At 42.6% G+C, this 12,789-nt stretch overlaps 1 protein-coding gene across 1 annotated transcript; it reads left to right on the forward strand.

Annotated features, from left to right (window-relative positions):
* Positions 1-1,565: 1,565 nt before the first annotated feature.
* gpr157 (G protein-coupled receptor 157) lies at positions 1,566-12,151 on the forward strand. Its single transcript, XM_014147474.3, has 4 exons — positions 1,566-2,118; positions 8,447-8,660; positions 9,052-9,246; positions 10,898-12,151. The coding sequence occupies exons 1-4, from the start codon at positions 1,742-1,744 to the stop codon at positions 11,135-11,137; spliced, it is 1,026 nt and encodes a 341-aa protein (XP_014002949.3). The 5' UTR covers positions 1,566-1,741; the 3' UTR covers positions 11,138-12,151.
* The last annotated feature ends 638 nt before the right edge of the window (positions 12,152-12,789 follow it).

Here is a 12,789-nt window from a genome sequence, read left to right on the forward strand (position 1 = left end):
ACGCACAGTCTGTGCCTGTATTTAGTTTTCATGCTAGTGAGGGCCGAGAATCCACTCTCACATAGGTACGTGGTTGCAAAGGGCATCAGTGTCTTAACAGCGTGATTTGCCAAGGCGGGATACTCTGAGCGCAGCCCAATCCTGAAATCTGGCAGTGGCTTGTGATTAAATAACATTTTCACAGAACCGCTTGTTGCAATTATCGATGAGGCTCTCTTGTTCAGATATCGGTAAGTGGACTGGAGGCAGGGCATGAAAGGGATAACGAATCCAGTTGTTTGTGTCGTCCGTTTCGGGAAAGTACCTTTGTTATTGTGCACCCAACTCACTCAGGTGCTTCGCTATATCACATTTGACATTGTCCGTAAGCTTGAGTTCATTTGCACACAAAAAAAATCATACAATGATGGAAAAACCTGTGTGTTGTCCTTGTTAATGCAGACAGAGAAGAGCTCCAACTTAATCATAGCCTCAATTTTGTCCCGCACATTGAATATAGTTGCGGAGAGTCCCTGTAGTCCTAGATTCAGATCATTCAGGCGAGAAAAAACATCACCCACATAGGCCAGTCTTGTGAGAAACTCGTTATCATGCAAGCGGTCAGACAAGTGAAAATTATGGTCAGTAAAGAAAACGTTAAGCTCGTCTCTCAATTTAAATAAACATGTGAAAACTTTGCCCCTTTATAACCAGCTCACTTCTATATGTTATAAAAGCTTTACATGGTCGCTGTCCATATCATTTCATAGTGCAGAAAATACAGGAGAGTTCAGGGACCTCGCTTTAACAAAGTTAACCATTTTCACAGTAGTGTCCAAAACGTCTTTCAAGCTGTCAGGCATTCCCTTGGCAGCAAGAGCCTCTCGGTGGATGCTGCAGTGACCCAAGTGGGGTCGGAAGCAACTGCTTACACGCGCGTTACCACTCTACTATGTCTCCGTATCATAGCTTTTGCGCCATCAGTACAGATACCAACACATCTTGACCACCAAAGTCCATTTGATGTCACAAAGCTGTCCAGTACTTAAAAAATATCCTCTCCTATTGTCCTGTTTCCAGTGGTTTGCAGAAGAGGATGCCTTCCTTAATTGACCCCCCATAAACGTAACGGACATATACCAGGAGCTGTGCCAGGCCTGCCACCCACGTCTGTTGACTCATCCAGCTGTGACGCATAGAATTCACTGGCTTGTATGTGAAGCAGTAATTGTTTCAAAACATCTCCTGCCATGTCACTGACTCGTCGTGAAACAATGTTGTTTGATGAAGGCATTGTCCGTATAGTTTTTCTTGGCCTTTTCATCACCCAAATGTACAGCCCCGTTGGAAAATCTAAATGAACTGTTTGAAAATGTGAATCACATTTTTATTTGGCTTACCCCCGACGGCATTGCGCGTACACCTGGGGTGTATCTCAGTTTGGTAATAGCCTATATAGTTCAATTTTGTTGTGATTACACATTTGGATCCGTTTGCATGTTTCGATGGGGGACTTTTATTTTGAAGGCAACCCGCCGATTCCACGAATGTGCTCACGCTAATGTTGTTCACGACACACACATGAACTTTACAACTACCTGGGTTACACTACAGTTTTCAGGATCCTTTGACGCGGTGACTTGTTCACCCAAGCAACTAGACGTATTCGTTGATGGAATAAGTTTATATTGGAATGCTGGGAAACTATTCGTGCCTTGTTAGTGAGTGTAGATTGACCTAGCGCCCAGTAGTTTTGGATATCATGGCCGTTGATAATCAGACTGTTGTGTATATTTCAGAACAGATAGTTATTTTGATTTCGTGTGCCCTGTCTTTTTTGGGCTCTTTACTTATTATCTGTACGTACATCATTTGGCCAGATTTGAGAACAACGCCGAGAACACTTCTGGTCTACTTGTCCGTGGCTGACTTTTTGTCTGCGGGCTCGTACGCATACGGAGTTTGGAGTGTCTTTGAATCAAACTCTGTGGATTGCGTCGTTCAAGGAGCGATATCTACTTTCGCCAACACAAGTTCGTTTTTCTGGACTGTCGCTATCGCTATATATCTGTACATTTTAATCGTCAAGTCGAATCAAAGACAAGCTGACAGCTTCGTGTTATGTTTTCACGTTATCAGGTGGGTACGTGCGCTTGATTCATTTTCATATCATAATAATAACAGTTGTATAAACTGTGAAATGTTTTTGATTGATTAGATTTGAGTTTGGGATAGAGTCTGTGAAATATCAAGGCCAAGAGTCACCTGATCCAGCTATGTTGTTTCTCTACTCTAGTATGACGCGTTTTATGAATATTCATGAGGAATATATTACCTTCCAATACCTGGGAATTTCAGCACTTCTGACGTTTTAGGCTATTTCACCATGTAACTTGGTATTAATTCTGCGTTCACATGCTAGTCGCAACTATGAAACTGACATTTCCAACCTTCTAACTGGTTGTAGTTATGAACGTGCTGCGTTCAAGGAATCAGCAAGTCAGACATTTCCCAGTTTTCTAGTTCGGGACCAGTATGTGAACGCGGCATATAAATTCTGTCACCTGGTATTGTACATATGGTAGACGTATTATACATTGTACTACGTACTGTAGTGTAAACTATTGATACTATTTCAAACCTTATGGAAATGAGACTCTGAGCATCTTTGGGGCTACACCTGAAACACCTGCACACCTATTGTGTCCTGTTTACTCAATTAGGCTAAATTAACACCGAATTAACTCAATTAATGGTCAATTAATACCAAATGACACATTAGAGCATGTTTTGCAGTACACCTTACATCCAGTCCAGTGAAATAGAGTAGAGTTGAATAGACACCACAGAAACACATGGTAGGTTTCTTATTGATAAACAATACAGAAAGGATAGTCTGCCTTTTGGACAATTCTTCACTGAGTTGCTATTTAAGCAATAAGGCCTGAGGAGGTGTGGTATATGGCCAATATACCTCGGCTAAGGGCTGTTCTTAGGCCCGACGCAATGCGGAATACCTGGGTATATTGGCCATATACCACAAACCCCCACCCTAGGTGCCTTATTGCTATTATAAACTGGTTACCAATATAATTAGAGCAGTAAAAATATATATTTGGTCATACCTGTCATATACGATCTGATATACCACGGCTGTCAGGGCTCGACCCACCCAGTTTATCATTTTTTTTGTATATAACATCAAAACCCTTTCTCCACCCCAGAGCCCAGGCAATGGAGATGCCTTGTCACAATGTGTGTTGTGTTCTATAATGAATTCTTCAGTGATCCCTTTTCTATTGAACCTCGCACAACAGAACCATTTTACACAACAAGGCCATTCATAGTACATGAATAATAACAAACGTACAGTTGAAGTCGGAAGTTTACGTACACCTCAGCCAAATACATTTTAAACTCAGTTTTTCACAATTCCTGACATTTAATCAGAGTAAAAATTCCTTGTCTTAGATCAGTTTAGGATCACCACTTTATTTTAAGAATGTGAAATGTCAGAATAATAGTAGAGTGATTTTTATTTCAGATTTTATTACTTTCATAACATTCCCAGTGGGTCAGAAGTTTACATACACTCAATTAGTATTTGATAGCATTGCCTTTAAATTGTTTAACTTGGGTCAAACGGTTCGGGTAGCCTTCCACAAGCTTCCCACAATAAGTTGGGTGTATTTTGTCCCATTCCTCCTGACAGAGCTGGTGTAACTGAGTCCGGTTTGTAGGCCTCCTTGCTCGCACATGCTTTTTCAGTTCTGCCCACCCATTTTCTATGGGATTGATGTCAGGGCTTTGTGATGGCCACTCCAATACCTTGACTTTGTTGTCCTTAAGCCATTTTGCCACAACTTTGTAAGTATGGTTGAGGTCATTGTCCATTTGGAAGACACATTTGCGACCAAGCTTTAACTTCCTGACTGATGTCTTGAGATGTTGCTTCAATATATCCACATCATTTTCTTTCTCATGATGCCATCTATTTTGTGAAGTGCACCAGTCCCTCCTGCAGCAAAGCACCCCCACAACATGATGCTGCCACCCTCGTGCTTCACGGTTGGGATGGTGTTCTTCAGCTTGTAAGCATCCCCCTTTTTCCTCCAAACATAACGATGGTCATTATGGCCAAACAGTTCTATTTATGTTTCATCAGACCAGAGGACATTTCTCCCAATAGTACGATCTTTGTCCCCATGTGCAGTTGCAAACCTTAGTCTGGCTTCTTCCTTGCTGAGCAGCCTTTCAGGTTATGTCGATATAGGACTTGTTTTACTGTGGATACTTTTGACCCTGTTTCCTCCAGCATCTTCACAAGGTCCTTTGTAGCTGTTCTGGGATTGATTTGCACTTTTCGCACCAAAGTACGTTCATCTCTTGGAGACAGAACACGTTTCCTTCCTGAGCGGTTTGACGGCTGCGTGGTCCCATGGTGTTTATACTTGCGTACTAATGTTTGTACAGATGAACGTGGTACCTTCAGGCGTTTGGAAATTGCTCCCAAGGATGAACCAGACTTGTGGAGGTCAACAATTTTTTTCTGAGGTCTTGGCTGATTTCTTTAGATTTGCCCATGATGTCAAGCAAAGAGGCACTGAATTTGAAGGTAGCCCTTGGAATACATCCACAGGTACACCTCCAATTGACACAAATGATGTCAATTAGCCTATCAGTAGCTTCTAAAGCCATGATGAAGTTTTCTGGAATTTTCCGAGCTGTTTAAAGGCACAGTCAACTTAGTGTATGTAAACTTCTGACCCACTGGAATTGTGATACAGTGAAATATCGGTCTGGAAACAATTGTTGGAAGAATTAATTGTGTCATGAACAAAGTAGATGTCCTAACCGACTTGCCAAAACTATAGTTTATCAAGAAATTTGTGGAGTGGTTGAAAAACGAGTTTTAATGACTCCAACCTAAGTGTATGTAAACATCCCACTTCAACTGTATATGTGATTATAGATGCCAAGTCAGACTTTGGTTCCAGTACTATATGAAATCATTTGTAGTACTTTATCTGGCCTTGATTGAGCTTGCCTGCTGCAATGGAAGCAATAGAATAGTTGCAAAAGTGCAACCCCCCATCCTGCACTCTAGACAGACCAGAGCAAACGCTGAAATTATTTGTAAGATGTTGATTAGTATTTGAACCAAGTTTTGATCCCAGTACACTTTTTATATAAACCAGCTCAAAAGGGAGCAGCAATCCAGTCGATTGAGGTTTCTGTCCCTTCAGCTGTGTCCCATTTTACATTTTTTACATTTTAGTCATTTAGCAGACGCTCTTATCCAGAGCGACTTACAGTAGTGAATGCATACATTTCTGGCCCCCCGTGGGAATCGAACCCACAACCCGGGCGTTGCAAACACCATGCTGGCGTTGCAAACACCATGCTCTACCAACTGAATGGCACTCCATTCCCTACAGCGCATTCAGACCCCTTCCCTTTTTTCACATTTTGTTACGTTACAGCCTTATTCTAAAATGGATTCAATTGTTATTTTTCCCCTCATCCATCTACACACAATACCCCATAATGATGAAGCAAAACGGTTTTTTTAAAATCCTTATTTACATAAGTATTCAGACCCTTTGCTATGAGACTCGAAATAGAGCTCAGGTGCATCCTGTTTCCATTGATCATCCTTGAGATGTTTCTACAACTTGATTGGTGTTGTCTCTACCTTCTTTCCCTTTGTGCCGTTGTCTGTGCCCAATAATGTTTGTACCCTGTTTTGTGTTGCTACCATGTTGTGTTGTCATGTGTTGCTGCCTTGCTATGTTGTTGTCTTAGGTCTCTTTATGTTGTGGTTCCTCTCGTTGTGATGTGTGTTTTGTCATTTATTTATTTATTTATATATAATCCCAGCCTCCGTCTCCGCAGGAGGCCTTTTGGTAGGCCGTCATTGTAAATAAGAATTTGTTCTAAATAAGAATTTGTTCTTAACTGACTTGCCTAGTTAAATAAAGGTTTAAATAACAAAAAATTGGAGTCCACCTGTGGTAAATTAAATTGATTGGACATGATTTGGAAAGGCACACACCTGTCTATTTAAGGTCCCACAGTTGACAGTGCATGTCAGAGCAAAAACCAAGACATGAGGTCGAAGGAATTGTCCGTAGAGCTCTGAGACAGGATTGTGTTGAGGCACAGATCTGGGGAAGGTTACCAAAAAATGTCTGCAGCATTGAATGTCCTCAAGAACACAGTGGCCTCCATCATTCTTAAATGGAAGAAGTTTGGAACCACCGAGACTCTTCCTAGAGCTGGCCGCCCGGCTAAACTGAGCAATTGGGGGAGAAGGGCCTTGGTCACAGAGGTGACCAAGAACCCGATGTTCCTCTGGAGATGGGAGAACCTTCCAGAAGGACAACCATCTCTGCAGCACTCCACCTATCAGGCCTTTATGGTAGAATGGCCAGACGAAAGCCACTCCTCAGTAAAAGGCACATGAAAGCCCGTTTGGAGTTTGCCAAATGGCACCTAAAGGACTCTCAGACCATGAGAAACAAGATTCTCTGGTCTGATGAAACCAAGATTGAATACTTTGGCCTGAATGCCAAGTGTCACATCTGGAGGAAACCTGGCACCATCCCTACGGTGAAGCATGGTGGTGGCAGCATCATGCTGTGGGGATGTTTTTCAACGGACGGAACTGGGAGACTAGTCAGGATCGAGGGAAAGATGAACGGAGCAAAGTACACAGAGATCCTTGATGAAAACCTGCTCAGGACCTCAGACTGGGGGTGAAGGTTCACCTTCCAACAGGACAACGACCCCAAGCACACAGCCAAGACAACACAGGAGTGGCTTCGGGACAAGTCTATGAATGTCCGTGAGGGGCCCAGCCTGAGCCCGGACTTGAACCCGATCTAACATCTCTGGAGACCTGAAAATATCTGTGCAGGTCCCCTCTAACCTGACAGAGCTTGAGAGGATCTGCAGAGAAGAATGGGAGAAACTCCCTAAATACAGGTGTGCCAAGCGTGTAGCCTCATACCCAATAAGACTCGAGGATGTACTTGCTGAATGCACTGTATTTATGAAATTTTGGCCTTACCCATGCCTCCTTTAAGACTCTGTAATGTTTCGTCTGTATGTGTTACAAAGCAAAAATGTGTCATATGAAGGTTTACCACTTCCTCTCTAATATGAGTAGTATTTTGAATTTGAAAACATTTTTTTTCTACATTTAATTTATAAATATTGAAAAATGATACATGAATATTGAACTATTTTTCATTTTGTAAATTGTTCAATATATTGTTTAACATAATATACTCTACGAGCATATACATTCCAGAGTGGGATCACTGGGGGGGGGGAAATAAGATCATTTTTGTATTTATTAATTTGCTAAAATTTCTCAACCTGTTTTTGCTTTGTCATTTATGGGGTATTGTGTTTAGATTGATGGTGGGGGGGGGTTGTAATCCGTTTTAGAATAAGGCTGTTGTGTAACAATGTGGAAAATGTCAAGGGGTCTGAATACTTTTTAATGCCCTGTGTATATAATGCCCTGGTCAACAGTAGTGTCCTATATATGGAATGGGGTACCTGAAAGGAATGAGTCCAGAAATATTCTTCAATTCTATAATGAGTCATGAAATGTTAAGAGTGAATTGAAGATGTTGGCCCCTCAGTGAGTGGAAGATTACCTGAACACGCAGGGCGTCATGCTCTCCCCAGAACTGCTGATCTGCGCTTCAGTGTCACAAGTGACGCAATGGGCTTGTTGAGCTGACGACAGTGCAGGTGACTACCGACTGACTGCTCTACAAATCACCTTGTGTCATATTTAACTGCTCACTTATTATTTTTAGATCAGTTACCATTTACCCCCAATGCATCATGGATTTGATTCTCTCGAACACGGCCAACATCTCATCTTGGGTTTTAAGGCTCAAAATTTAAAGGGGCAGCATGCTGAAATGTTAGCCTTGATCCATTTTTACATTTTAGTAATTTAGCAGACGCTCTTATCCAGAGCGACTTACAGTAAGTGAATACATACATTTCATACATTTCTTTTTGAATTTTTTTTTCTCCGTACTGGTCCCCCGTGTGAATCGAACCCACAACCCTGGCGTTGCAAACACCATGCTCTACCAACTGAGCCACACGGGGCCACACTGAGTGGTTCTGTTTCGTATAGTTAAACAATGTTGAAATCAATTCAGTTTACATACAGGCTACTGGAATGTTACACTATATGTGACTAGTGTGACTTTGCAGGAAGTGAGTTGCAGATTTGGGGTTGCTCCTTCAACATGTAGCAATATAGCGAGCTTTCCTTGGTAGCATGACATAGTTGCACATAATGATCACCAGACTTTAGAGGAAGTGTACGGCTGGCAAGCTAGTCAGGAGGTTCACAATTATATGTTCATGAATTCATTCTTCCTGCTCATCTTCCTCCTCTTCCTCCATCTCTCTTCCCCCCCCACCCACCCAGCTGGGGCATCCCTCTCGGTATCACAATAGCAGCTCTGGCTCTGGGCCGTATTGGCTACGATGCATCGGAGGTGTCTGTGGGCTGGTGCTGGGTGAGGATCCAGGCTCCAGACCATGTCCTGTGGATGCTGCTCACTGGGAAGATATGGGAGTTCCTGGCCTATCTCACCCTCCCTGTCCTCTACGTCCTCATCAAGAAGCACATCCACAGAGCAGTGAGGATCTGTTACAATCTATACCCCACTACTATTGATAAGTATAACTGGGGAGGAACGCATGTAATGATATCACTGCGGTTTTACATTGATTTCCCAGAGTTCTCGAGGTGGCTTTACTAATTCCAGTGTAGACTTTACTAATTCCAGTGTAGACTTTACTAATTCCGGTGTAGACTTTACTAATTCCGGTGTAGACTTTACTAATTCCGGTGTAGACTTTACTAATTCCGGTGTAGACTTTACTAATTCCGGTGTAGACTTTACTAATTCCGGTTTCCGGTGTAGACTTGACTAATTCCGGTGTAAACTATCACAGACATTTTCCATGGCAGGTCTCAAGCACATTTATCCACTTGATAAATATTCCTGTTTTCTCTCTGTTGTCCAGCATGCGGCTCTGTCTGAGTACCGGCCCATCCTGGCCTACAGTCCTCTGTCCCAGTCCCTTTCCAATATGGCCGACAGGAAGTTGACCCTTATCCCCATCATCTTCATCGCCCTGCGTATCTGGAGTACCGTGCGTTTCCTGCTGATGCTGGCTGACTCCCCCGCCAGGCAGAACCCTGTGCTCGTCACTCTACATGTGAGTTTGTGTTGGTACATCTCCAGGACTCCTGTTCTATCCTCACCAATGATTGTCAAAACCTGCCGCAGCATGTGTGCAGTAGGGTTTCCGTTAGCGGGTAATAGCAGACATTTGTCCGATTTAGAAAAGCCAATAAATAAAATTGGCACCGGCCCAGTTGTCCAGGAGAAGAAGAAACAATCCCATTGTGAAATAATGTTTTGTAGCCTCTTCATTGATGAAAATACATTAGACTGCTTATCGGTCTGTAGGTTCATTAGCAAAATATAGTGGCATTAAATGGACGTTTGTGCAGTATATTCGTTATGGATCTTATTCATCACACGTGCACAGCATACAGATAGATGACCTTTGAGTGGAAAGTCTATCAGACAGCGCAAGAGCTGCTGCTACAGCATCTTATGGTGCTTTCAAGACAACTGGGAACTCGAAAAATACGAGGTCAAATCATGACATCAGTGATCTTCTGGTCGGAAAGTTGGAGCTCTCGAAAGAGGCTTGACTTCCCGAGTTGGAATTCCGAGTAACTGAAGTCTGAGATTTCCGAGTTCCCAATTGTTTTGAACGCGGCATCAAACTACAACGGAAGGCAGGCTTCATCAGCGCGACACACCACTTTGCAATGAGCCGGAGGCGGTATGCATTTTGTCATAAACATATACTTAATCGTTTGAAACCTCAACATTTGAATACATATTAAGAGGCACGTCTTACCTTGCTTTAAAGTAGCTTAGTAGATCTCATCTTCATTTTTAACGGATGTTTTCATCTTTGTCACATGAAACCGCTTGCATTTGCAGTGTGCCCTTTTGACAACGGTGCTTTTCCCGCGAATTGCATTATGGAACAAACATTCGCGTATTGCTCCTCTTATAATGTGAATAAATAATAGTTTATCAACATTTTAAGCTAACTGTTATCTGTTGTATCAGACTCTCTGCTTTTTCAATTTTTTTTTATTTGACCTACTGGTTGTATGAAATAGGGATCCGTCTTCCCACAATTGTCCCAGAGTCTGTTTGGGAATAGACTATTTTGTTTCTCGACAAGCTGATCAATAGACTAGGTAGCCTAAAGTTTTCTATTAAAGTAGATTGACATTTCTTTTTGTGCTGTTCATTATTCTTCTTGTTGGCTGAGGAAAAGTTAAATTGGACAGTTATTCTAACATGTTCAAAGTGCGCATCAGAATTCGTTGCGTTTTCGACTCGCATGTTCTGTTAATCTGTTCTAAATGTTTGTCATTTAGAGCACAGTGGATGAACACTAATCATGTTACGCACTGTAAAATGTCCAGTACATTTGAATTCTAACCCCCCCCCCCCCCCCTTAAAAAGATTTAGATGCACTATTGTAAAGTGGTTGTTCCACTGGCTATTATAAGGTGAATGCACCAATTTGTAAGTCGCTCTGGATAAGAGCGTCTGCTAAATGACTTAAATGTAAATGTAAAATGTTGCAGGTCAAATGTTCAGCACTACATTTTCCTAATGGAAACCCTTGTATGCAGTATAAGAACCTTTTGCAACAAATATCAGTACCTAACTGTCTATCCATCCACCAAACCCCTCTTTCCTTCATTCATCTTTACATTCATCCTTTAGTCATATATCCATCCGTCCATTAATGGGTTAATCTGTTTCTCTAGGGAATTGGGAACACCTTCCAGGGAGCTGCAAACTGTATCATGTTTGTCCTGTTCACCCAGCCAATCCGCTCCCGTCTCTCCGCCATGCTCTGCTGTTGCTCCTGCAGGGTCCGGTCTGGGGCCTCCTTCATACCCTCCGATACACCCAACCACAGTGGTTTGGGCCTGGATGTGGAGACCCCCTCACAACCAGAGGACACCCCCAATACCAGCCGTCGTGGCTGGCCGGACGGCTGCTGACCCTGGGTCTGAATGGATGGACGGAGCACACTCGCACCCTGGCTGACTGTCTGAGACACTTTTCACACTATTGAGCCGAGCTGTACTCCGCTGGCCTGGTTCCACATCCTCTGCTATAGATGCCTGGTGCTGTGTGAAAGGAGAACGTCAGAGCTAGCACCGTAGTGTGAAAAGGGCAGGTCTAATAGACGTTGGGGGGGGGGGGGGTGGAAACAAGCTTCCGTACTGCAGTCCACTCATTAATACAAGTGCCCCCCGGCCCCCCCCAATGGAGGGTCGCAAATTCTGCAGACGTGTGCACGTTGTACGGCCTCTCCTGACAGGCCACACACTCAACGTGCACTTTAGGCGATGAGGATAATCAAAGCAGTAAGCAGGCGTGTAGTTTCTTCTTTTTGGAAGAGATGTCTTGCTGTGCTCAGTCACTAGCATTGGACCATCCATAAGGGTGATCGCCAAGGTCATTCTAGCGGTGAAGTTGTACGTAGGGGCTCTGTTCAAAAGTTGTGCACTATATAGGGAATAGGGTGCCATTTGGGATGCACATGTGGATGTATTTTTAAGGGTTTTTCCTAGGCAACATTTTATATTGTTCGAACATATCGGTGTCTTCCTATTCTTGTATTAGAGCAACAGACACTGCACAGTGCAATTTAATATTGTTATTTTTATACCGGGTTATCGTTGAGTTTATAGCATTGTTTAACAATGTACTTTGTATATCAAATTAATGTTGCATCTACTGTTTTGGAAAATGGCACCATATCACTACTACCAATGAAGTTTACAAAAGCCACAACCTACTGAAAGATGGTGTGGAATTTGGCTGTACGAAGCGTCTATGTTCTGAAAAGGGCTCTCACTGAACATGGTCCATTGGTAAAGAGGAAAGTCAAGTTGTGCCTTATCCATAGCTATCTACTATGCCATATCTCCTTCTACTTTTTGTTTTTTAAAACTGACATTTTTGAAATGTAAATCATAATAAAGACTAATAAATCCACTGAAGACTGATCTCTGAGCTACAGCTGTCATTTTCCCCCTGTCAGCTAGATGTCTTGAACAATGTACTTTAATTAGGCGATTCATTGCTTTTTGCAGAAAAATAACATTAAAGCCTTTTTTATTTTTTATTTTTTTTTGCTGATGTGTCAAGGCCTGGTCAAAAGTAGTGCACTATATAGGATTTATTGATCATTCTGTGGTCTCTCTAATCAATTAGACATGTTATGTGAAGGGGGGGGGGAAAGAGGAAGAAGAAGATTGCTTTATTGTTTTGTCACAAGACACACAGAATAGTTTTTGTATCTCTGGTTTGGTGGATGTGTTCCTCTGTGGGCAGTCTAACGCTGTATGTGGTGCCATGGGGGATCAGTCACCCCTTCTCCTTTATGCCCTAACCAAAACATACAGTCCCTACATTGTGCTCTTGATGTTGCAGTTCAGTTTCCCTTATTTATTTTGGGGTCAACAAACAATGGATTATTTGTTTTATAAAAACGACAACAAAGGCCTGAGGATAGACCCTATTCTAGCCTGGTGCCAGATCTGTTTGTGCTGTCTTGCCAACTCCTATGGTCATTGCAGTGGAGGCTGCTGAGGGGAGGACGGCTCATAATACTGTCTGGGAACCATGTATTTGAAACCATTCC

Source organism: Salmo salar, chromosome 15, assembly GCF_965601325.2.
Source record: "Salmo salar chromosome 15, fSalSal1, whole genome shotgun sequence".
NCBI classification, from domain to species: Eukaryota; Metazoa; Chordata; class Actinopteri; order Salmoniformes; family Salmonidae; genus Salmo; species Salmo salar.

Coding starts and splice junctions, on each gene's coding strand:
- gpr157 (XM_014147474.3), top strand. CDS start 1,742: ATGGCCGTTGATAATCAGACTGTTGTGTATATTTCAGAACAGATAGTT. Junction 2,119..8,446: donor TTATGTTTTCACGTTATCAG/GTGGGTACGTGC, acceptor CCACCCACCCAG/CTGGGGCATCCCTCTCGGTA. Junction 8,661..9,051: donor AGAAGCACATCCACAGAGCA/GTGAGGATCTGT, acceptor TCTGTTGTCCAG/CATGCGGCTCTGTCTGAGTA.